This window comes from Brachycentrus maculatus, unplaced genomic scaffold (genome assembly GCF_059751285.1).
Source record: "Brachycentrus maculatus isolate JH-2025_06_01 unplaced genomic scaffold, ASM5975128v1 h1tg000092l, whole genome shotgun sequence".
In the NCBI taxonomy this organism is placed as follows: Eukaryota; Metazoa; Arthropoda; class Insecta; order Trichoptera; family Brachycentridae; genus Brachycentrus; species Brachycentrus maculatus.
In genome coordinates, this window is record NW_028280846.1 from 877,862 (window position 1) to 903,947 (window position 26,086).

The window sequence follows — 26,086 nt, forward strand, 5'->3', positions numbered from 1 at the left end:
CAATGTACACATGGTGTAATTCATATTGACCAATGATCTTTAGGGTATAATTTATATTTGAAGCACTAACTTTGTGATTTTCCATAGTTTCCATAATTATATATGATCTTTAGGGTGTTGAGGCTCTAAAATTTAATATTCTGCCCTATATAAAAAAGCAATATATATATATATATATATATATATATATATATATATATATATATATATATATATATATATATATATATATATATATATATATATATATATATATATATATATATATATATATATATATATATATATATATATATATATATATATATATATATATATATATATATATATATATATATATATATATATATATATATATATATATATATATATATATATATATATATATATATATATATATATATATACATATATATACATACACACACATATATATATACACATATAACTCCAAGAATTTGGGTAGTGTTTTTGTCAATAATGGTAGAATTGGTGAATATAACACGTGGGTAAAGTGATCACTTAAACCAGCCTATGATGGTCGTCAGCCCCGTAAATGCCCAGACTTCCATATTCTTCTTCATCTTTGATGATATGTCAAAAAATAATATGAAAATATGAAATCATTAAATCGCACCAAAAAGTAACAATTTTACATACTAGAATTCCTGATGACTTAAAATCATTTATAATGGAAATGTAACGTTTTGGTGAGGACCTCCACAAATATAAAATGCGCCGAAGAGCATGCGTTCAGCGTACATCTTGTATTTCCTCATTCCGAGCTCGCTGCAGGTACCTGCGGAACACCTGCGAAGATCTTATATCAAAGCTTTTTAAAAATTAAAATAGCGACGTCTCGAGTTCAGATAACAGGACTTTCGGAATACGGTAAGCTCAGTGCTGGCCTCTTCAAATCGTTCTGTATTGTGGTATTGATTTTTGTAGTTCGGAGAAATACGATAATTACCTATCTTCCATGTACATGCACGTTTTACACTTCAGCCTTTTGTCATCACAATAGAACGGTAAAATATGGCAGATATAGAATATACGAAAGGCGTAGTTGGCTAGACGCTCGACTGCGAAACTGGCGTCGCGCGGTCGATTCCCACCAATTGCAAAATAAATTGCAAAGAAATATTTATTTTCATCTATGTATTAAATGTTAAAACAAACACTGATTTTTTGAGTCTACTAAATTGTATTTTTTTAAACTCATAAAAATCAATTTTGTGACAGGTGTCATTCGTTTGAAAATGCCATAGTTAGGCGAAACAATTGTCACAAAATTGATGTTTTTTTAAACAATAAAATACAATTTAGTTGACTCAAAAATCTATGGCACTCGGGATTGCATTTCCGTACTAGTATTAGCCTGTCTAAGTTGTGCACTGTAATATGTACGAGTTATTTGTTTCCGTCGATGATGCGTCATTTTTTCATTCTACACATTGAATAGTAATGTACTTATTTATTTTCTGTACATGAAGTTTAAATAAATAAATAGTCTATAAACAAGCGATCCTCGACTTTCGGACATTAAACTTTAGTATATGTATTTCGCTATTTCATACACCCCTTATACGTTATTAGATAAAAAAAGTCACTATGCATCTTGACAATTTTTCGACGGATGTGAAAGAAAGTGATTCCATTGTATGATCCCAATAGAAGCTAAGTATTGTGAATTAATATTATTTAAAACAAAAAATTAACTCACTTTTCCATTTTATTTTTACATCGCTCTACTTTCCTAATATCATAAGACTAATATCATACGAATGTCGAGGACCGCTTGTATTTAAAAAAATGTCGACTTGATTTAGTTTGATCCACGCGTTTGAATTCCTTGCACACGATACATATGCCCTAATATGGGCTCAGGTCGTACCAAGGCTGGTGCCCATATACAATCACTCAAGCTGTCTAACGCCTAGTTATATTTAACGCCCTGTTACATGTAGATAATTCGAGTGCCTCGAGTGTTGGTTAACAGTCAAACGTACATTTATTGAACCGACTAATAATAAAACTTTCAAAAATTATCAACTGTAACGCTCGGATTATGTCAAGAATTAGTATACGAGTTTCAGGCAGATTCTAGTCAAACTTGTCTTGCGGGATATTGTTACATTTGTAGTTATTTTTAACTATCAGTTGAATATATTTATTAAATTTAAGTTTTTGTCTGGTGTGAGGTTTAACTTGTGTTTTCTAAATTAGAACAACACGTTGGTGGTATAAACACCTGTCTTAGAACACGCCCCCGCACAAAGAACAGATAGCTCCGATGCCCAAATCTATACCTTAAAAAGCAGGTGAATGACACTGAGGACCAAATAACAACACGGTAATCATGCCTTATCTTGCCGTTTCAATATTAGTAGCTACAGATAACGAATAAAAAATTGGACTTCTAAATACACACCCGAAAAAGAACTTTGAACCTAGAAAATGGCTTTTATTTTATCAAAAGCCAGGCCAGGGCAGCAGAACCATTTGAAGACTGTAGTCTCCAATCTCCAACCGGACCTCCTTTGTTTAAACACGCCCCCAGCAACGGAAGTTATGTCATTACTAATGGTTGAAGAATGAACGCGTGGTTAATGCAATTTGTCTAACTAAAAAATAGACACAGTGTTGCGTAGGAGTAGTATTCCAAAACCCCAGAACAATATTTTTTGTACGTACGAAATTCAACACTCATGTTAGTTTGAGACTGTGAAAAGATTTATTGTATGTATTGTTATTTTTGCGCTTCGATTATGCATACATACACAATAACATCTAATTTAAAAAAAAATAGTTTTGAACTGCTATTCATTCTGAAACCTATACTGAAATCACTGCGAAAGAATGATTTATGTAAACAAACAAATAAATTATTAAGGAAAATAACATATACTCCGCTCAAAGCGCAACGCACGACTTCCATAGCTTGTATAAAAATTATATTTTAGAAGGACAATGAAGGCAATATCAAAATAGTAATATTTATATTACGGTGGAAACCCGGAAATCCAAAGTAATTGGGGCTGTAGCCGGATCTGTAAATGTTCGGATTAACCGATTTATTTTTCTTCAAATTTGTGATTTTCTTGTTCATTCAGCTCTGATGTTAATGAAGTGTTTGTTTGTTTTAAGGTTTATGGACATTATTTGCAACTTTTACATTTCGATCTAAATGTTTTTCTTCAAAATGTGGTTCGGATATCCAGGGTTCCACTGTACTTTCTACAGCTCTCTGTGAATATGATGCAAAGTTAACGAAACTTCGTTGGATTCAGAAAATTATAAGAGGCATCTTTGTAAGCAGTGAGTGCTAAATTCTCATTTTTTCTTCACTTTTTTGAGATCTCTGTAGCCAAATTAAAGGATATTATTATTTTAATTTGATAGGATTAGAACGGTGTTGTTTTTTTTTATTTATTATTATTTATGAACAAGATCGTCAAGTCTTATGTATACCTACTTACGTTGACCATCTGGGCAAATTAAATGCAATAAGCTCCCAGAAACTCCTGAACTAGTGCTTATAGTAAAGGTGTTGTATTCCATCTCTATAATAAATACCGGACCAAATTTTTCTTTGCAGTCGGTCTGGGAAGTTTTTCCACTGCCTCTATATTGATCAACCTTGCACCCTCTGATTCTTGATTTATTTCGCTCTTCTTGAAAATTACGGAAGGAAATTAACTATCTTCATAATTTATTCGACAGTCACTTTGTGATAACATCTATTAACTTTTAATTTAATTTTTACTTAATAAATACCACTATTTCTTAAATGTATTCTGACACGTGTTTTGATGCATTTAGCATCACTATCAAACACCATTTATGTATTAATTTTAAATCAAACACAGATTTTTTTGAGTCTACTAAGTTGTATTTTATTAACAAAAAACACATAAAAAAATATATTGTGACAATTGTTTCGCCTTGTTAGGGCATTATCAAACGAATGTCTAGACATTCGTTTGATAATGCCCTAACAAGGCGAAACAATTGTCACAATATAATTTTTTATGTGTTTTTTGTTAATAAAATACAACTTAGTAGACTCAAAAAAATCTGTGTTTGATTTAAAATTAATACATAAATTAAAATGGAGTTCTACAAATTAAACGCCAAGTCAATAAACAATAAATCAAACACCATATTTGGTAGTGATCTTTTGATACCAGACTGATGTATTAATACCAGAAATAATAAATAATTAAATAAAACCCTTATCCGCACCCAATGGTGCATAGGGCACTGCGTCATATAAACGCAGTGTTATCTTGATCGTTTACACATGAAGGAAAGGTGATCAGCCCTCCGCTTCAGGTACCAGTCCAGGGTAATATTGAATAAATATTACAGTGAAAAAAATAGAAATATTGGTATTTAACCAAATAAGGTTTTAATCAAAAATTAAATTACATAGCTATCTATTAGAAAATTCAGCGAAGATTTTTTTTTACCACTAAAGATTCTTTGAGCGATAATTGTTTACCCCCTCATGAGATGGTTGAGAATACCTAGAAGAGAATTACATCGTTGATTTGAAATCTATGTTATTGGTTTATGTTTGAAATAATTTTCGCTAAAAGAGCCGATAGAACTTTTTGGACAACCAAATAAGATATGATGTGTTATAAGAATCATTTTACCGTTTTTTAACGTGTGGTTATTAGTGTCAAAAGATTTTTTTATTCCACTATTAATAGGTTCTTTTAATAATTATTATTACTTTGGGCTGTGTGTTCGTGTACGTACCTATGTAGGAATGTATGGGTAGCCTAAAAATTACAAGGTATACATTGTACATTAACACTTTTTGTAACACCACAATAATATGATCAACAAATCAAGGCCAGCCCCCTTGAAACTTTATTCGAAGAACTGTATATGATGTGTAATCATAAACGGCTAGATAGTATTTAAATTTAAATATTTATGTGTTCAATAACACAAGAATCAAATCATTAAATCGTAATGGTATAAAATGGTATGTAGCAAATATCCAATTAAGAGACGAAGTACAAAAAAAAACACGTCTCATTATTTAAATTTGCAGGGTGTTTTTGTTGTTGTAGAGTTTTCGTTTTTAAACTGGCAGCATTTCTACAGACTGTAAATTTGACAGTTGACAGTTGATTTGTAGTCAGTACGTTTTGCCATTTCACCATGAATAGACTGAATGACCATTATGCGCGTTGTTGGTTTGGTGAATGGGCCGAAAACAATATTCAGCTTGATCCTCTTTTTCAACGCAAAATTTTGTTCACCGATGAGGCACATTTTTGGTTAAATGGCTATGTCAATAAGCAGAATTGCCGAATTTGGAGTGAAGAAAACCCAGAAGCCTTTGTCGAGACGCCCTTACATCCATTAAAAGTTGGCGTGCTTTATGGGCAGATGGAATGATTGACCCATATTTTTTTAAAGTCGATGCCGGTCAGAATAATACGGTCAATAGAGAGCGCTATGATTGCTGACTTTTTAGGCCGTACGCGTTCTGTTCCCGCTCACATTCTCCACATATACTTTCTTAGTCATTTACTCGCTATCCATTCGCTCCACATGTCCATACCACCTTAGAGAATTCTTAATCTTTTCAATTATGTATCATACCATACCACAAAGTATAAATTGCTTTCAACGTACAAATTTTTTAATTTTATGACCAAACATTGAATTTTCTTCTGATTTAATTATTACTTTTTTAACTCTTTACTCTTACGATAGGTGGAGTTGGTCACTTCATGAATTAAGCCGCCGATATTATGTAATGGAGTTGAATTTCTATAACGCTGGTCGTGTCAATAGAAGCTGCCTCGAGTGTTCGGGTGTTTTTTTTCACAGATTTTTTTTCCGGATAAGATTCCGGCGCTCTTGTTCGGAGAGCTGATTAGGTCCGTAGAAAAAAGGTGTGTGGAATTTAACAAATTATATAACTCGTTTACATCGTGCGTTTTAATTTCGTTTGAGTTCGGCGCGCAGAAGGCATCGGTCGGCAGTAAGACTCTTTGCCAACCGACCGACCATTCATTCATTACCTATGGGCGTTTGTGCACTACACGGAATTACACGGAATTTTACCGTCCGGCACGTCAGTTAGCATATAAAACGGATGATTGGCTTGGATTGGCTTGTGCTTTTGTCCATTTTTCTGCGGATCGGTGCTCTTGATCGGTGCGTGAACACGTTGCGCGTAAATTCGATCACGCTAAACTGTCGTAGTCGCTTTCATTTTTCAAAACCGGACTGCCGGACGGTAAAATTCCGTGTACTGCACAAGCGACTTATGACTAAGGAAATATTTCAATTAAAGAGTGTTATATTATATTACTGTAGGATAAACATGCGAATGCTAATATTTAAAAATAGTTCCAAGTACTATGTACATATGAATTTTAGGATATAAAAAGTTAAATATCAAATAATATACAGTGTAATCTTAACTAATTGAACAATTTAGGAAAAAAATTGCGCTATTTTTTTGGAAAGAATTACTAACCTTTATTCGCACCTAATGGTGCATAGGGCACTGTATAAAATTGATGCAATGTTAATTTGATCGTATATTATATCATAGCAAAATGGTCAGTCCTACACTTCAGCTACCAGCCGGGGGTAATATTAAATAAATATTTGAGTGAAAAAATAGTTATGTTTATTCTTAACTCCCTGGAAATCGAACCCGGGACCTTAGGGTCCCGGGTTCACATTAGGCTACCATGCTGAAGCATGGTAGTCTAATGTAAACTCATTTCAAAGAAGAGCTCATTTCAAATGTCCAAAACATTATTTTTTTGTTAGAAAACAATTAATTTCAGAATATCAAAATATTTCTTTGAAGTGCGTAATTTCATATGAAGTAGAACAAAATAAAAATCACGTAAACCAATTAATGGGCGTAATTTTACAAAGTAAAAATACAAATAACAGCATTTAACCTTACCTCACCGCGATTAAACGGACTCATGTCGTATTTTTTTTTGTATAATAATGGACCTTTATATCAAACAATTCAACACAAACCAACAATGGTGTCTAACAAGTGACAAGCCCTCTCTTATAATATTATAACATCCTTCCTGGAGGCAAATTATTTTTATCATCATTATTTTTGACAAAGGGTTCTATTAAAATGCCACCCTTTAGATGTGTAGGCTTTAAGAGTCGTTGAAAATTACTTGAAAGTCCTCAATAGTAAATACATAATAACACGTGTGGACTATTATACACTGTAAACCTGTGGTTGAACGGTGTTATGCAAAAGTGAACCAGTACATAAAATCGATAAAAATATGCAAGTAAAAATATTAACTCAAGTGGTATAAAACAAGTGTTTTCTTTAATCATTGTAAAAATATGCACAGTATGGGATTTTTTTGTAGTTAAAACTATAATATCAACAACGTATTTTAATTCAAAATTGTCATAGGTTGTTTCAAAATATGATTGTGCACAACATAATAAGTATGTAATCATTACTTTTACTGTAAATTACAAACGTTGAAAGTATAATCTATAATTTTCAATATTTTTTCCTGCAGAAAAATGTCGTGATAGTTGAAGTACCTCCTCACCTAACTATGAATATTTCTCTGTTTTAAGTTTAGTACGTATCCATCCCTGAAGATGACAACGTGCTTATCGAAACAGGATGGAACAAAAGTATCAAAAATAAAAGTGATTGAAAACAAAGTTTGAATTTATTTATTTAATAAATATATGTAGTATGTAGTTACATATAATCAGTAATCGATTTATATGCATGGTTCACCCCATGCATTATAGTTACTAAATGCCAAAAAAAAATTAAAAGAAAAAATTATATTCATTCCTATTTTCTATTTTCAGTATCCAAAACATACAATTAAATCCAAACATGCAATAATAAAACTATGTCTTCCGGCAATGCATAGAGCCGGTCGTCTGGTCACGCCCAATATTTTTTTTAAACATTGTATTTTTGTTGTTTTTAAGAATATGCACTGAAAAAATATTAATATATATTTTTTAAACTCCTTATCTTTCAATAACTATTTTCTTTTCAAAACCGTTTATAATATTTATTAAGAAGAAAAACTTGTTTTTTCAAACTTTGAAGTTTATATTTTTAAAATATTTTTTCGTTGTGGATTGGTTCCTTTCTGGATAACACCGGCCGGTCGATTATTTCCCACCAGCCCACCCAAATGGAATGAACGTGTTTAAGTTCAATAATTATTTCCTAAGAGAAGAAACCGTGCTTTATGAATTCGGTTAATCTAATATTATTCATTGGTTTTAATTTATTCTATTTGCCTAATCATAAAACTTAACCATCTCGCAATTTGATGTGCGCACATCTGTAAAAATCAAATACTTCTACCATTACGTATGACTGATTGATAAAATGTTATTAATATATTTTTAAAAAATAATTGGAAGGTAATTAATTGCTTACATTTATAAAATGATTCGATCTAGAATATTATAATTTAATATGTTCGAGTCCGTTACTTCAAATTGAAAGTAAATTAGAATGATATATATTTGTTTACTTATATAAACATTAACTAACTAACCGTCACGCCGCTTATACACTAGGGTAGGCAGAGAGAATAGAATGCCATACCACCCTGTCTTTTCATACGTTCCACATTTCCTATCTCAACACACCATCTCAACACGCCTTTCTTAATTTTATCGATAATGCTTATCTCAGCCTTGCGTTCTTTCCTTATTTCACTATTCGAATATCTGTCATACATCGTTTTGCCGCACATTCGTCTGAGCGATCGCATTTCGACTGCATTCAGTCTGCTTTGATCCTTCTTCAATTACGAAGTGTCACAAAGTAAATGCCGACATTATCATTCAAATAATTTTGTTTATTATTATCAATATTTTACCGAGTTGACTGCAAATTAATAATGGATTTTGTTTAGAATTATATCATAAAATGTATGTTACATTACTAATACTGTACGGTAAATAATATTACGCGTTTATGTATAAGATAAATAACTATTATTTTTTGACATCTCATCAAAGATGAAGAAGTATATGGAGGTCTGGACATTTACGGGGCTGACGACCGTCATGGGCTGGTTTAAGTGATCACTTTACACACGTGTAACATTCACCAATTCTACCCATTATTGACAACCACACTACTCAAATTCTTGGAAGTTCTAAATATATGAACCTATTTAGAAACCTTGTTCTTGAATCACTAGAACTTCACTAGAGACATCTATCGGTGAGATGTAAAGAAGGTTTTTATTAAGCAGAAACTTTTATATTAGTATGTGAGGTCCGAATCCTGGATTATAATCACACACATGAGAAACGCCAGAAAATACCATTTTCATTTTTATTATTTAAGCTTATAATTTGACCAGATAATTTATTTACAACATTTTGAGTGTGTCCAAATACTTGTTCACAAAATCTGGATTATCCAAAATTGGAGATCTGGATTATCCAAAATCAAAAATGGAGATAATCCAGATTTTGCGAACAAGTATTTGGACACACTCAAAATGTTGTAGATTAATAACTAAATTGAATAAACCATTAAGACCTAACGGTTCTCATAGCATTCACGACGTATAATTTATTTTCCGTTTTTTATTTATGATTTTTTTTATATTTTTGTGTATGTGCATTGGCATATCTAAAATTCTGAAATGGTATTTTAGCCAAAAATAAACTGAGGAAATATTTTCGGGCCGCGGAGGAAAGATGGGTCATAATTAAAATTTATTTGATGCGCCATATATTTCAATTTATGAGTGTATTGTCTAAAATTTGACAATCGAGAAAGATATCTGGCACCGCATTTTGTTCCGCGAAAATAGAATATGAAATATAACAGAGAAAATGCATAGAAATCTATTTATCATAACGGACGTCATTGCATAAATACATAATATTGTAACATGTGTTTCCCTAGATTTTAAATGATTTTTTCTTTTCTGACTTCTAAATTACACTAGCCAAAAAATATAAATAATCGAATAAAATTCTTCGCGTCAACGCGGGAAATATTTATCTTCTCCGAAGTCGTTAATTGTACCGCTTGATTCTTGTTTTTTTTCTCTCGGTAAATTAACCCATTTAAAACAAACAGGCTTGAATTTTATTGGTTTCATTTACAATATTGTTTTGTAAGTTATCAATTGTAAAAACAAATCCGAAATTTGAAATTAGTGTGTAAATTTACAGGACTTACTAGAGTTTTAAGGTTCAAGCCCACTCTAACACAACTTTCATAGGGCTTACGACGTGTCATCGGGTGGTTTAAGTTATTCCATCATACACTGTGTAACATTCACCATTCTGCCCATGATTGACAACCACACTACTAGAATTTTAGACGTTTTTGCTTCAATCGAAAACATCATCCCCGTGCTACGTCTATGGTAGAAATTATTATAGTAAATTTTTTTATTAGCAGAAACCTTCGTGAAATGTATTTAAGATTTTTCCATAATTATTTTACTTAAAGAAACGACTGAAAATATCATTTTTTAGTGGTTTTAAACTAATTTTTAAATCGGTTTTTTTATTCGCAATATTCAAAATTCAAATTTTTGTTAAAAAATATTGATGTCAATTGCTCTTACAATAGCAATAGCAATGTGCAATCTGCTAGCATTTTCACATTTTAACAATTTTCAGCTAAAACCGTGTCTGGTAGACTGTTAGAATGTGGTTTACCTATAAAGAATATATGTATACATATATTACAATAGTATGTCTCCATGATTTATAATTAAAAAAAAACTAATATTTTAAATTTAACATCGCTTTGAAGTTTAAATTTCCTAATTAATTGATAGTTTTATATAAAAACATGTTTTTATTATTGTTCTTAGGAGTTGCTCATTTAATCTTCTTATAATAAAGATAATGTGGAATTGACAAAAAATATGTTTATTATGACATTTGATTATGTAGACATTATCTTCAATTTGTCTCTATTATGAAGTTACCCTTATCAGTGTTTATAAATAATTGATTCATATAATATTTTACTATCATGACTTACATGGACGTACTCGAAATTTTAACTGACCCAATTTGCAGTGTGTACACAATATAAATAGTTATCATGTCTCCACTGCTGACATAATTCACAATGCTTTTACTACCTCGCTGATTGAATTATCGCTACAACACTAATCAGGGATGTGCTTTTGTGTTTTAAACAATTATAAAAACATTTCTTGAATGTTTTTCGCAGATCCTTTGTTACACATTTTATAAACTTTTTAAAATAAAACAACTTTGTTTTCACCACTTTTTATTATTTACTTAAAGTGTAACAATAAAAAGGGGTTAAAATAGAGTTGTTTTATTTTATAAAATTATGAAAACTTTATATATTGAATATTAAAAGCGAACGATGATTTTTGCAGTCTACTTAATTCCATTTTATTATTAAAAACACACAAAAATAAAATTTGTGACAATGGTTTCGTCTTTTTATTATATTTTGGATGGACTGAGGGTCCTTATATAGCTATACATTTCTATGTATGTACTTAAGTAATAGTGATAACATGTGCAGTAATAATTTTACGATATTTTAATAACAAACAAAAAACTTTTTTGTAAAACTTTTGCATAATGGAATCGAGTTTTTAACATATATTTTGCACATTCTGTAAAAGCCAAAAAAAGGTATCTAAAAATTCAATATTAATTGCGAAAATTAATTTAATATTAATAACAGTTACTTGAGAATAAAAGTGTCATTAATGTGCGACTAAGTTTCTGAACACGAGGTTTACGAAGAGATATTTTTACTCCTATGTAAAACTGTTTCCGTGAATATATTTATATATATATATATATATATATATATATATATATATATATATATATATATATATATATATATATATATATATAAATCGGAATATTTTCCTGACCCTCAACTCCTTCCCCGGACCACCCAAAAATATTGTTTGTCTTTTCAGCAGTTTAAATGAATGACCTCTCTTCATTATCTGCAAAATGTACACGAATTAACGCTCGGGAAAACACAAAAAAAAATCAAAATAATATTTTTTTCTGGTCAAATTTATTGTGTTACTTAATAGTTTAATAACTAGAAAACATACTTTTTTATTAATATTTTTAAATTATAGATTAAACAGTGCTATAAATTATAAATATTTTTTTCATTTTATGCCTCTAGACAGGTACCAAAGTAGACCAATGAGTAGACATTAAATTATTGTAAATTTGTAATTTAAACGATTAATTACATAGAATTTTATGTAGATTTTAATTTATTCTTGACAAACTTTTCAATAAATTTCGGATAATAATTTTTATATTAAAATAGATTTACGATTAGCTAAAAATAGTGATTTATTTATTTAAGATACATTGTTTGTTGTATTTCTATTTTAACATCTTTATTTTACTTATCTCGACTCGGATTATGTATATGATAAATTGAAAATGATGTACTTTGAAGTCAATAAAATGTTTTTTTTTACTCAAAATAGCGTTTATCCGCGGATTAAAATATAAATAAATTAATTAGTTACATATGGGAGTTTCTCAACTGAAGTTTAATAAAAGAAAACGGTAAAGTATTTTGGAGTCTTGATATTTTTTATTATTGTATTATTTATTTTTTATTATGTTTCACTGAAAAAGGTTTTACTTTTAATTCAGCATATTTTTTAACACATTTTTTCTGATAAATGATTCAATTTACAATTTACATAGAAGTTTTATTTTTCTAAAGTTAGATATTCATTCACGAGTAAAAATTACGACCACATAATTTTTACTCGTGAATGAATATCTAACTTTAGAAAAATTCTTTCAAAATGATTTTTAATAAAGCTTATTTTTATATTGTATTTCATTCAATACGTCTTCTTTGTAATACATTTATTCAATCTTATATGTACTACACAATTCCATGTAATGAAGTATGAATTGGCCCGGTTTGAAATATTAGTGTCGAATAAATTAAAATGAAGTAGCATTCAACCTCCGAATGACCTTAATAGGTAAAATATAATGCAAATATTTTTTTACTTTGTGTGAATGTCAGTAATCAAGTTGTATGAATGGATGTAATATATATAGGGAATAATCATCATTATTCTAAGAATTTCATTAGACCTCCCGGAAATAATATAATCCGTTATTCCGTGAGATATATCTGCCTAAAACATTGTAATATAAATATTGTTTTTGCCAAAGCAATTACTCGATGCTCCCATTCTTTCTCGTGATTTTGATCCGATAGACTTCTGGGTCAGGTCTAGAATTGAAAACGCCCTTTATAAAAAATACCAACAAAAAATATTAAACTTAAAAACTTCTTAATTTATATTGGTGCTTGATTGTTGAAATAAGACAATGTATGTAAAAAGAGCATATTTTTGATAGAATTTTGTTCTACATTAAAATTTAAGCTAAAAAGACAATTATTTTATTTAAAATAAGCTCCACCCAACCACGCGTTGCTATGGCTCAGTATGGTTAAAAGGAAAAATGAGAAAGCACACATTTCTAATACGCTTAATCTCATAATGAGAAGCAATAAAAATATTATAATAGTAATCTATGAAACAACAATGCAACCGTAACAGCATTGTCTAAAAGCATGTTGTCCGCCATGAGTAATATTTACTATTGCGCGAGTTACTATGTTACGTTCACGAGCGTATTCGAATGCAATGATGTGTTAAAATTTCAAAGCAATCGGTGAATAAAATAATGAAGATTTTCAATAAATGAACATTTACATTTTTATTTATTTAAATACCTTTTTTTAAGCCTCCGTTCGTCAAATGTTTTTTTTTAATAATTTGTACACAAAAGAAATCAATAAGCTCAAGCACAATATTTAAATAAATACTTGATAGCTTTTGGTACCGTTTAAATGGGTTAAATAAATATTTTGTTTTCAAAAATCTAAATGGGTCTCTTTGAATACACTCCGTAAATTGCACTATTCCTCAATGCGTGTATACTTACGCTCTCACTTTGCTTACGTTTTAAAATAACACTTGTTTATAATTAACTAATAAATATCTTGCAGTTATTGTACAAACACGCGTTGTGCCAAAGTGTAGCGATAACAACGACTTATAATATTGCCAACCCGAGAATCTATTGTTCTCTTCACACAAACAATGAGTAAGTACCCAATTGTACTCGGATATCGCTCACTCCTTTCAACAACGACGTAAATAAAAAAAGTCAATTATCAGCTGTGCATGTTTTCGGAATGCCCAGAAAATGTACTATATCCCAGCAAAAGCGGCATATTTTTAACTTAATATTTACCCAATACAGGGCAGTAAGTGTTGTTTTTGCATTTTGAAGAAATGGTATTGTTTAATTATTTTTTAAATATACTAAATATTTTTCGAATGGAGAAAAAACATTCAGGTTTTACCTAAAAAGATCTGTTCCACAGTAAAAAGTTAAATAAGTAGCTTGATATTTATTTTTAATGGATTTCATTATATTTTTAAACTTTAAAAACGGTCTCCTGAAAAATCTTTTTTTTAAATATATGACATTGTTGAAAGGAGTGAGTGATATGTGAAATCCACAGTCTGGAGTTGTGTTAGCGTTGTGAAGTCAATTCCGGAATTCCTAAATGTCTGTTTTTGTTATTTGAGCTTACGGTCGGTCATTGAAAGCGATCGCATTATTTTTTAATGCGTTGATAAGCTCCTGATAAAATAAATGATTCGTCTCCTGTTCGACCATCAACACCAGGTAATATCAAGACTAATGACGACTGATAATATTGTTTATCAAAATAACTTCTTAATTTTTTTCATGTTATTTTTCAATAAAAGTTGTTATTATAATTATAAACTTAGCAAAACTTGTTGTGTTGGGCAGCAGTCACTAAAACATTTCCATGTTATAATAAATTGCTCAATGCATTCAATTTACAAAGAAAAAGAAACACTTGGAAAATGAGAAGATTAGGTTCGGGGATAACTTCAAGTCAAGTTAAGTTCGAGATCTCAAGCGTTCAAATCACAACGCGTTCGGTCGCGCTGAGGGCTGGACGTTTCTTCAAGCTCATTTTTCAGAGAATATACAGGATATCGGAATTTTACTTTGCTTAGAGTAAATGTGTATTGAAAGAATATGTTTAATATTATTTTTAATTCCTTGTCGTTGAATAACTGTTTTCTTTTCAAAACTATGTATTTATTTCAAAGATATTTTTTTACAAAAACGGTGTTTTAAGCATAAAATTCAATAACGCTAAATGTTACCTGGATTTAATGAAAATTTAGTCGCGGGCTATCGATTATCCCGCCTAAATGACAATACTGGCATTTTCCCTAATGAGAGTGCGATTTGAAATTTGGAAATCCTTTATTAATTAAATTATAAATCAACTGGATAACTTGGTATTTCTCACTGCTTATGATGTTTTCGTAGTATTTCAGTTCCATGTTTTGATTTTAATGCATTTGCATGGTACAATAATTTTTTTAGCATGATCAGTGTTTTTTGCAAAATTTATTGTAATATTGTCGTGATTATATGACAATTTCTCGTATCTTCCGACACTGGAAAGTAAGGCGTGCGTGAGTTTAGTTTATTTTGACATTTTGTGACATACCGTTAGCGTCAGCACGCACGACACACCGCCGCTGTGTCGTTTCTTGGAGTTAATAAACGACTTGCGGCTCCAGAGACGGACAAATGATAAACAGATAACATAGTTATTCACAGACCGCTGAATGAAATTGAAGTCGTTGCGTATTTAAAAAAAAATCCAAAAGAATCCCACGGCTGCTATAAAACTAACCGAGAAATTGACCCGATAAAATTAAAATTAAAGCCCAATATACGATAAATCGCAACTTACTTTTCTTTAAACCCAGGTAACATTTGACGAAATTGTTTTTTTTTTTAAATACCGTTTTTGTATTGAAAATTTTGTTTTTTTTCGTAATAAATTTTTGTGCCTGAAAAGAAAAAAAATGTATTAAAAGGTAAGGAGTTAAATAAAAAATATAAAAAACAATACATATTCTAAAAAAAAGTCGAGTGTTCTGAACTTAAAGTTTGCGAGTTACCCCTTAGAAAGTCAATTTGTCAAAAAGTTAATTTGGCAATCTATGGATCATATACCTAACAGTGGACCAAGGTAATCGGTAATTACCATGTCTGATGATTACCTAGGATTGCACATGAAGTTTTTTTTTAATAGTGTACCTTGTTTTGATATTTTCTAGACGTAATAGTTAAATTAAACATCGATTATCCCTTATTTATTTGTGAGAAACGGACGAATATACAATCAATGTTTCCCGTGGGATTTAATTGAAATACGACTAATTTCTCTCAAGCCAATTTAGTTAACTATAAAAATAAAATTAAACTTCATCAGTGTAGTCAAGTTCATATTAAATTCACCAAAATCATTATAATAGTCATTTGTGTATTATGGTATATAGTTCCATTGTTGGGTAATATATCCAAAATTAAACACGTTTATTGGATTGAATTCTACTTTATTTACATATACATAAGTATATGATAATATGTAACGCGTTTTGTCTTATTGAGACATTATCAAACTGATAATGTGAACTGTGATACTGTGTTTGATACTGTGTTTGATACTGTGTTTTGATATTGTGTTGTGATACTGTGTTTGAACTGTGTTTGATAATGTCTTAATAAGACAAAACGCGTTTCTTATTATCATAAAAGTATATGCAAATAAAAGTATAATTCAATTCTATAAACGTGTTTAATTTTGGATATATTACCCAACAATTCAAAATGGAATTCTACCAACTGTCTCTGCAGTTACAATAAATATAGTTCCATGTTGATAAGATGCAAACACCAAATTTGCAAAAAATGAACGTTGTGATAAGTCACTTTCATGTACAGATATGATTTATTCTGTTGGCTTTAGACACGCTATAACGTCAAAGAATCCCGCTTCGTATGATTAATTCCTTAAATTCCCTCTCTGAACTGAGAGTTTAATATCTCTATTAACTCGGCACGTGGCGGACTAACTTCTTTTACTTCTTTACTTATTTCTTTTCACAGTCAATCATCTCAGCCTTCTGTTAACACTACCACCATCTCCTCCCGCGTGTACAGACGACACGACACACGACCACATCCTCACTCCCAGTTGACAGATGCTTTAGGCTGTGATACGTTTTCTTAATTTATGTTAATACTGCTATTTTACATTGCCTCGAGTTTACACACTTGTTCCGGCCGTACGTGTTTAACATATTTAGGTTAGAAATATACATAATATTATTCTCCGAGCGTACTTGTTCAGCGATTTCGTTAATAATAGTGCAATAAAAAATACAGACGTCGGCGTCGCTTCGTTTCTGTCTGCTGCCATTTTTTGTATGGAATGCAATTAATAAGAATTAAAATGATATGTTTTGTAGTAGGGTCTCTATTAACATAAACTGATATGCCTTGTTTTGATGTGCGGTACATGAAAAATCTTTTTTATAAATTAAAAAAGTAATTCTTTGTGCGTTTTTAGACCACTCTGAATAATTAACCCACCCTTACAAATTAGTACCAAAATATCCAAATGAGACGATTTAAATTTGGTCAGCTTATTGAATTATCTTTTTTAGGTTTATATACAATATAACAAGACTGAAACATTATACCAAAAAGAGTAAACCGGCCCAAATTGAGATCCTTTGTTTGGATTTGCATGCATTCATTACAGGGCCTATCAAAGTTGGTTCGAAGGGTCTCGGTTGGTACCGATTTTTTTCTGCTAGTTATATATTAATATTTTTGTATTGTAAAATAAGTTATTATACGTCTTAACATGATATGAAACATGTATCGTTCCTCTTTGTATGAAAGAAGATGGAAGTCTGAGCATCCCAGGGCTTGCGACCTGGTATAAGAGTAAAGATAGATGTATCATATCAAGTTGAGACACCTTTAATATTCACATCTCATCCGTAGGGTGAATAACGCATTGTCTGATATATAAAAAAGTCTTCTTCTGCCTGACTACATCCCAACTTATCGTCTTTGTGGACTGCTGGAGTCAGCTCTCCTCATTCTCAGGTTGTAGGTCCTTCTGTCATGGACAACGTCACCTAGGCCGTGTCTTGGAACCATGTTCTCTCTTAGCAGCATCCATGAATTTTTTGGTATTCCACTAGATATCTTTCGACAAATATCCATTGCTATTGCCTGGTTTGCGACATGCTCGGGTTCTCTGTGTCCTATATGCCCGTATCATCTCAATTTTCTTTCCCCTACCTTCCTATTTATTATGTCTGTTACGCCCAGGCTTCCACGAATGCGTGAGCTCTTTATTTTGAATCTAAGGGACACTGACCATCTCTAAGCATTCGCATTTCAGCGGATTTTAGTAATAAATAATAATCAATAGTAATCAATAATAATTAATTAAAAAATAATAGTAATATTGGTAAAATAAATTATTTCCAACATAAAGATGTGTCTAGTGGGCAACTGTTACTTTTTCGGTTACCCGATTTATTTGATAGAATTTTTTTCTCAGTTTGTATTTTTTCCAGGTTAAGTTTTTGGTGTTAATTTTTTTAAAATGTGTATCGGTAATATTCCTAAATCATTATATTAAAATTCCCAGTTCTACGTTGTCCGTAAAAATACGTGTTTGTATGATGCTCTCAACAGAATTACGCAATAATCATAGTTTATTTATTGGTAATTTAGAATAAATGTGTAGAGTCGTGTCCAATGAACAGCATTTTCGTCAATTACCACGCATAGATATTGAATATTACCAGGCAAAAAAATGTTTAGATAACTATTTATGACACTTTTTATCTCCATAATCTTATAAACGTACAAATTCCTCTCGGATTATCTTATTTTTATTACGGTCTTTCTAAAATTGTCGATTTCGGGTCGATTCAGAAAGCGATATACTTAAGTTACCGAATATATCAAGCGACTTCATCTCGATACATTTAAAGTGCTATAAAATGGTTGAGCTAAGTGTTTCATAAGTGTTAATCATACTATTTTAATAGTTTCTTAATCTATCGCTGTATCCGAGTTTTATTACGAAGTTGTTAAACGGCCGGTTTGTTTATCAGCCAGGTATGTGTTCCAAATATTGCACTGTCTATAAAATAACGATTTAAATCATAAAAAAAGTAATGGCAATGCGACATAAATGGAGTTTATTGATATTGGTCAATATTTTGTTCGGCCCCGGGCGCCGCGTCGAGACGCGTGACAGTTCGAAATAATGCGATCCCACGTTATTATTTGCCGTAAATTCATACACAATTTCAATTATTTATGTGTCAATACAGATAAATACGTATAAAAATACTCCCGGATGATGCGAAATGTCCCGAATGTCACGTAGGCAACTTCTCCAACAACGAGTTTTTTGTATTTGTGTATTTAATGTTTATCTCTACCGCGAATTTTTGTGAGAAAATATTTTCAAAATGTCGTCTGTCAGAAAGCCGAATCAAATGGCGCATTTTCTGCCACGATAATTCGGCTCTAATGATCGTCCATTTGACTAATTTACGTATTATTCGGATATATAATGTATTAAAATAATACGTTTCGAGTATTTATGTTTTCTGTCGAATAGATGATATGTTTATTTTAATGGGACGAGCGGCGCCAGAATTTTACAAATCTTTCCCGCGCCATCTCGTGAAAATGGAGAAAAAGTAAAAGACGTTAATGGAAAATGTCACCTTGCCGGATGTGACACGTAGCAGTTGGGGTCATTAGGGAAATTTATTTCGAGATAGAGATGGGAATGCTTTTAGTTTTAGTTACGGCGAGTCGAGCAATCCGGGGTCCCTTTCTTCGGAGAATTCTTCGGCCCGGAATTCCGTTTCATTATGCTCGGACAAGAACTCAAATTGAAGGGATATAAAATTACTGAATAAACGTTCGGTATTCGTATTGTTTGGACCTTTAAGTTTCTTATTCTTGCAACATTAATGTAACCCATACAATAAATATACGTATAAACCGAACTTCTTCTATCTGTTAGAAACTTACTGACGTATTTCTTCATTTTTAATACCACTGCAATGACTGGATGACATTGCTATCCATATTTTTACGTGATTATATTACGATTAAATTTAGGGAAGTGTGAGCGAAGAATATAATTCCGAGATCCCGCTAGTCTTGTGGTTTTCCCGGGATTAAGAGACCTTTTCTATTTTAGAACATTTTCGATACTTTAATTGTTTTTAATTTAAGTTTCACTTAGTTAATACCACTATTTCTTAAAATCTATTTGACACGTTTTCCGGTGCATTCCGTGTTACAAGTGTCACAATAGATATTAAAGTGTTATTTACTAAGTAAAACTTAAATTCAAAATGGACAGATTTTACCGCAAAGTGACTGCCGAATTAATTTATGAAAAAATATTTCAATGTTTTTACACTATGTTATTTGTTGTACGTTATCTCCACTCTAATTTCTTGTTTTTTTTTTTCCTTTATTATACTTTGTGTTATTTTTTTATAACATATGCTTTAAATCAATTTTAACTATTTTTTTATTTTATATATTTTGATTTTTTTATAAATTTTAATTATTTTTTTATTATTTTCAGACAGGAATGGGCTGAGGAAGATGTCCCGCGCCCGGCTCCTACCCCTCCTCATCTTGGCCATCCTCCCGCCCTTCGCACAGTCAGGTAGTTATACCTACTCGAGCCGATATAACCTTATTTCATTCAATTCATTATAATACTCTTTAAGGCCATGCTATGCTATATTTCAAGGATATTTTCATTCATTTCTGAACCTGTTTACTGAGCATCTCAGAAAAAAGAAATATGGAAAGTATCAAAGGACATCTAGTTCTTTATTTCGTACTCTGCAGGAAATACGCGTAATATGAATAAGTTACTTTCTAGTTTTAAAAAATAATTATTGCATAGTAACATTACAAACATAAATAAGCCTCCTAGTATTTAGTCAGTTAGTATGTTAAATTCTTAAAAGCTTAGAACGTAATTATAGAAGTGCCCAAAAACTAAGTAAAAAAAACGGTGGGTAAAAACTTTTTTTGGCCTTAAATTGAAAATTGTATCTCAAACGTAGCCATATCCATTGAAAAATATCACATTTTATACTCGCACAATCGATATTTTTTAATTTTTAAAATTTAAAACGTACATTAAAATTATAGTCAATGAACAACATATTGTTTCATAATAATATTTTTGATATGTATGTTTAAATTAGTGAGGGTCACAAATTGATTAATTTATATATTTTTTAAATGTGTTAAATATTCTTAAATATTTCGCTTAAAACAGTTATCAAATATTTTTTATGTTAAAAAAATATAGCATTCTTAGGGACCTACTTCTATCAATACTATTAAGACATTGAAAACTTTTTTCCATTTTTGATTAAAAAGTACGTACATAAAAAGAAAAATATCTTTTAAACGACGTAAAATAAAATTGAAATATGTTTGTATTATTAAAGATAAATTATTGACCATTAATCAAATAAGTGGCTATTACATAATAGAATATTACTGATAACTTTTATTGAATTGACTGAAACACAGAATTAAAAACTGACCCCATCAGATTGACAGGCCTAAATTTTATTTTAAAATAACGTGATTTCGGCATAATACACATCAATATTCAATGACACGTACTTATACAAATTCGGGTGATCGTGTAATAAATACGAGATGTAAATATTTATATAAAAAAATAATGAATTCAAACATTATTATCTCCCCTCCTTTCTGATAAAAATGTGTTCTCAGGGAAACCCAGATGCCGACTTCTTCAAATTCCCAGAATATTAAATGATAAACATAATATTATAATTTTTTTTAAAGGGAAACCAACAGCTTTCTTTTTTTTTATTAATATTGTATTTACCTACTATCTATGTAAATATGAAATCTTATCGCTAAAAAATATTTGTTGCAGTTGGATATTTGTATTTCTACTTCCAAAAATACGCTAATACTAGGTATTAAGTGCTAACGTGATATGTTGGACATGTGGAGCGAATGGATGATGAGAGAAAACATAACTAAGTTTATTTGGCAAATGTGAATGCGAGACCAAAGACAGCCAAGAAAGGCTTGTCATGTCCAAATCAATCAGAACCAAAAATCTGGTGGTGTCAATATTCTGCATATATATTTAATTAATAATGCAAAGATATTTAATTTGCTGCCCGAAACCATTAAGAATTCCAGAAGTGATCATGTCTTTAAGAACAGTGTCCGTCGATGGTTGCTTCTCGTTGGAAGGGACAAGGTAGAAGGTGATTTAATTATAGTCCAGGTGTAATTATTTTATTGTAAAACCTTTATACTGTAAATTGTTATTGTATCTATTGTATGTAATGTATATAATCAAATAAAAAATAAAAAAATTGTCTTAACATGTAAGTATTTCGGGCCAACACAGGCCATGCCTAAAGAGCCGTAATACATATCGTAGTCGTACAGAAGAAAGTGACTAACTACCAAAACGTAAAATGTTCAGGAGGGCCATTTAAGTCACTATTGCTTGGCAAGAAAATAAACACCAATGCAGTTAGTCATTTTTAACTAGTCAATATATTATACTTACAAGATTAAAATCCTTTGGGATTTTTTCGGGGCAATATTAAGCTAGTAAGATATCAAATAGTCAATGATCACGTTTTTGTAAAACAATGCACTTGGTCACTTTCTCCTGTATGACGACGATATAATAAAAAAATGTATCTTTAAAAAAAATAAAAAAAATTCTAATATTCTTTGTGTAAACCGGAGGGCATGTATTACTAGATTTATGGATGTAGAGGAAGCTTGGAAAGTATGTCAGGACAGACGAGTGTGGCGTACATCCTCTCTGCCTACCCCTGCAGCGGTACGGCATGATGGTGATAGTGATAGAAATTATTATTAATTTTTTTTATTTTTAGCATTTTGAGTGTGTCCATACTTGTTCGCAAATCTGGATTATCTCATATTAGAAGTTTTTTACATTATGTTTTGACATCTCAGCATAGATGAAGACGAATATAGAAGTTTGGCATTTACAGGGCTTACGACCATCATAGGCTTGGTTAAGTGATCACTTTACACATGTGTAACATTCACCAATTCTACCCATGATTAACAACTACACTACTCATATATACTACTTATTTGTTCAGTAATTTCGTAATACTCATTATATTTTTCTCTATTTTGTTGTTGTTTTTTATTGTTATTTTATCATTTTTAAATACTTTTAAATATAATATAATATACACGCCATATTAACTTTGATGACCTGCACACTTCATCTCAAGGTTTATAATAAAAATAAATAAATAGCATATACAGTATTTGGACTAATAGCAGAAGCCATTAGTCAATTGTTTTTTGATCGAACGAAAGCATAGAGAAAATAGGATAATTCATCAAGTTTTCCAAATTTTCATTTATTGAAAATGTAATTAAATACAAGGAGTAATATTTTTTTGCGTTTTCAGTATATGGGTCCCGAATGTTCATTTTATAAATCATCAATTAGTACACCATATTCTTTTTGTGCATAACGAACAAAAATAAATAGTTTTTGTACTATCTTTTCTGTAGAATACAATAAACTATGTTTGTGTATTTGTTATTATAGGTACAATAATTCATTTTGACGGGTACCTCTATAACAATTTTAACTGCCGGCTATTAATTTTATGGAATTTATTAGCTCTAATGGTCTGCTAGGTTCGTGTGAAATATTGGCTTTAAGTTCGCTTATGTTCTTATTGGAATATTGCATAAATAACGTTTTTTTCTGATTCATCGTGGAAATTTATTGTTCAAAATAGACTTTGATAGTAAACATTCAAAAGCTTCACATTTTAATGAGTTCGTTTTATGACTAGTAATATTTTTATCTCATCGATTAAACACATCCTCGGTGTCGAAAAAATACTTAATGGAAAGATATTTGTGTTAGTGATTAGTTATATTTCCTCATTTTTCCCCTTTAAACGTGCTTCTTTCCTTATGTTTTTTTATATTCCTATTTACTGTACCTTTTATAGCTTTATATTTTACATTTTGCCCTGTGTTTTCTTATTTGTTTTTCAGTCTCGTTAACCTTAATCCCATGTCCCAAAATGAGTAATGGAAATTACTCGTGGGAATATTATACATGTGACTTACGTATGTAATATGTTTAAATAAATAAATCTTAAGATCGAATGACTCGTGTGGTTATAAGGATGAATCGAATATTTCCGCCGTGAAAAAATGTCAAGTCATCAATAACAACGTCAGATAATTTTTTTACATCTCAACATATGTAGATGCAGAAGAATATGGAAGTCTGGGCATTTACGGGGCTTACGACCGTCATGGGCTGCTTTAAATGATCACTTTACACATCTGTAACATTTAATAATTCTACCTATGATCGACAACCACACTGCTCAAATTCTTGGTAATGGTCAAAGTATATGTATATGATCCAATTTCGAAACATTGTGCTTAAATCACTAGAATTTCACTAGAGACATCTATTGGTGAGACGAAAGAAGCTTTTTAAAATGTTGTAACGTCAGATGAAGCGTATATTTATTTTTCCCGGGAAAGGGTCGCTTTAATAGTTTTAATGGCATGATAAAGGTGTGGCATTCAGATTACATACCCGAATCCTAATTCTACAAACAAGAACGTATAATTTTATATGTTTTCACAGCATGAACACGTTTGTTTCGGATAGACGGACAAAAAATATACTAGCAATTTGTTTGGGATCCTCCATTTTTTATTGTGATCTCATTGATGAAAAATATCGGATCAGGTGGGCAGTTTATAAACACTAGACACCCTTGCCGTATAAGTGATATAGTGAATACGTGCCGCATAATTTAAGCGGATGGAAGGACCTATTCAGAATCATCGGACCCGCTATTATTATACTTTGACTAATATTTTAAAAGATTAAGAAGAGTTCTTTAAGGCGGTATGGACATGCGGAGCGAATGGATAACGAGAGCATGACTAAGAAAATATAATTATTTATTTTTCAAAGCATATTACATACATAAGTCATATATATAATATTCCCGGTGAGTGATTTCTATTTCTCATGTTAGGACATGGGATTAAGGTTAACAAGACTGGAACACAAATAATAAAGTAACAATTTTTTTTAACAACCAAAACTAATACTAATACATGTTAAAATATAAAAACAAGAAACAGGTTTAATAAATAGGCACAAGAAGCATATTTAAAAGAAATAAATGAGAAAACATAAGGTAAGAAGGATATTTAAAATAAACAAATAAAAAATGAGAAAATATAATAAATGAGAAAATATAACAAATAAGAAAAAAAAAACATAAGGTAAAAACAAAATATATGTGGCGAATGTACGAGGACGGCCGAAAGAGACTTGACACGATCAGATCAATCAGAACCTAAAATCTGGTGGTGTCAAAAATCTGCACAGAGTGCAAGCGCATTCGGAATTCCGGATGAAAAAAACCCGCTTACGGGGGGGGGGGGGCTAAATGACCGACTGGTGATAGAGAATACTAGCTTTACAAAAAATAATTACCGTATTATCGTTAAATAGAATGGAGACCATAAACAAGTTTTTTTTTTTAAATTTCTATTAAAATATTTGTCTTTGATTCGTCGATAAATGTCCGTTGAAATGTCGCCATGATTGATTTCGTTTAATATTAGTAAGTACCTACCTGAATTTGGCCGCCATGCAATTTTGCCAAAGAGAATGTATGATTTTCTCAGATAGATCAGACGCGTATTTTAATATGCGAGGATAAGTCGGTAGTGTAATGGCAAAGGGGTATATCTGTCAAATTCTTCATTTTCTAAGTTTGTTCCACAACATGTCTAAAATAGAGTATTCCATAATCTGGCAAAAGGATATAGCTGTAGTTGCAATGCTTATTTAGTTAAGATATGTACATATGCCATCCAATTTTTTAAATTTAATTTCACAAGTTTGTTTTTGCTCTCCTGTAAAATTTGGTTTGAGACAGATATACCCCTTTGCCTTTACTCTACCGAAGTAAGAATAATAGCT

At 30.8% G+C, this 26,086-nt stretch overlaps 1 protein-coding gene across 3 annotated transcripts in view; it reads left to right on the forward strand.

The window, feature by feature from the left end:
* Nucleotides 1-26,086, forward strand: part of boi (brother of ihog) — an 80,169-nt gene that overhangs the window by 35,899 nt on the left and 18,184 nt on the right. For all 3 annotated transcript variants that reach the window (XM_088258319.1, XM_088258321.1, XM_088258320.1), the window contains exon 2: nucleotides 20,618-20,701. In XM_088258319.1, coding sequence (XP_088114445.1) covers nucleotides 20,638-20,701 — 64 coding nt within the window. In that variant the 5' untranslated portion in view covers nucleotides 20,618-20,637. The remainder of the gene's footprint in view (nucleotides 1-20,617; nucleotides 20,702-26,086) is intronic.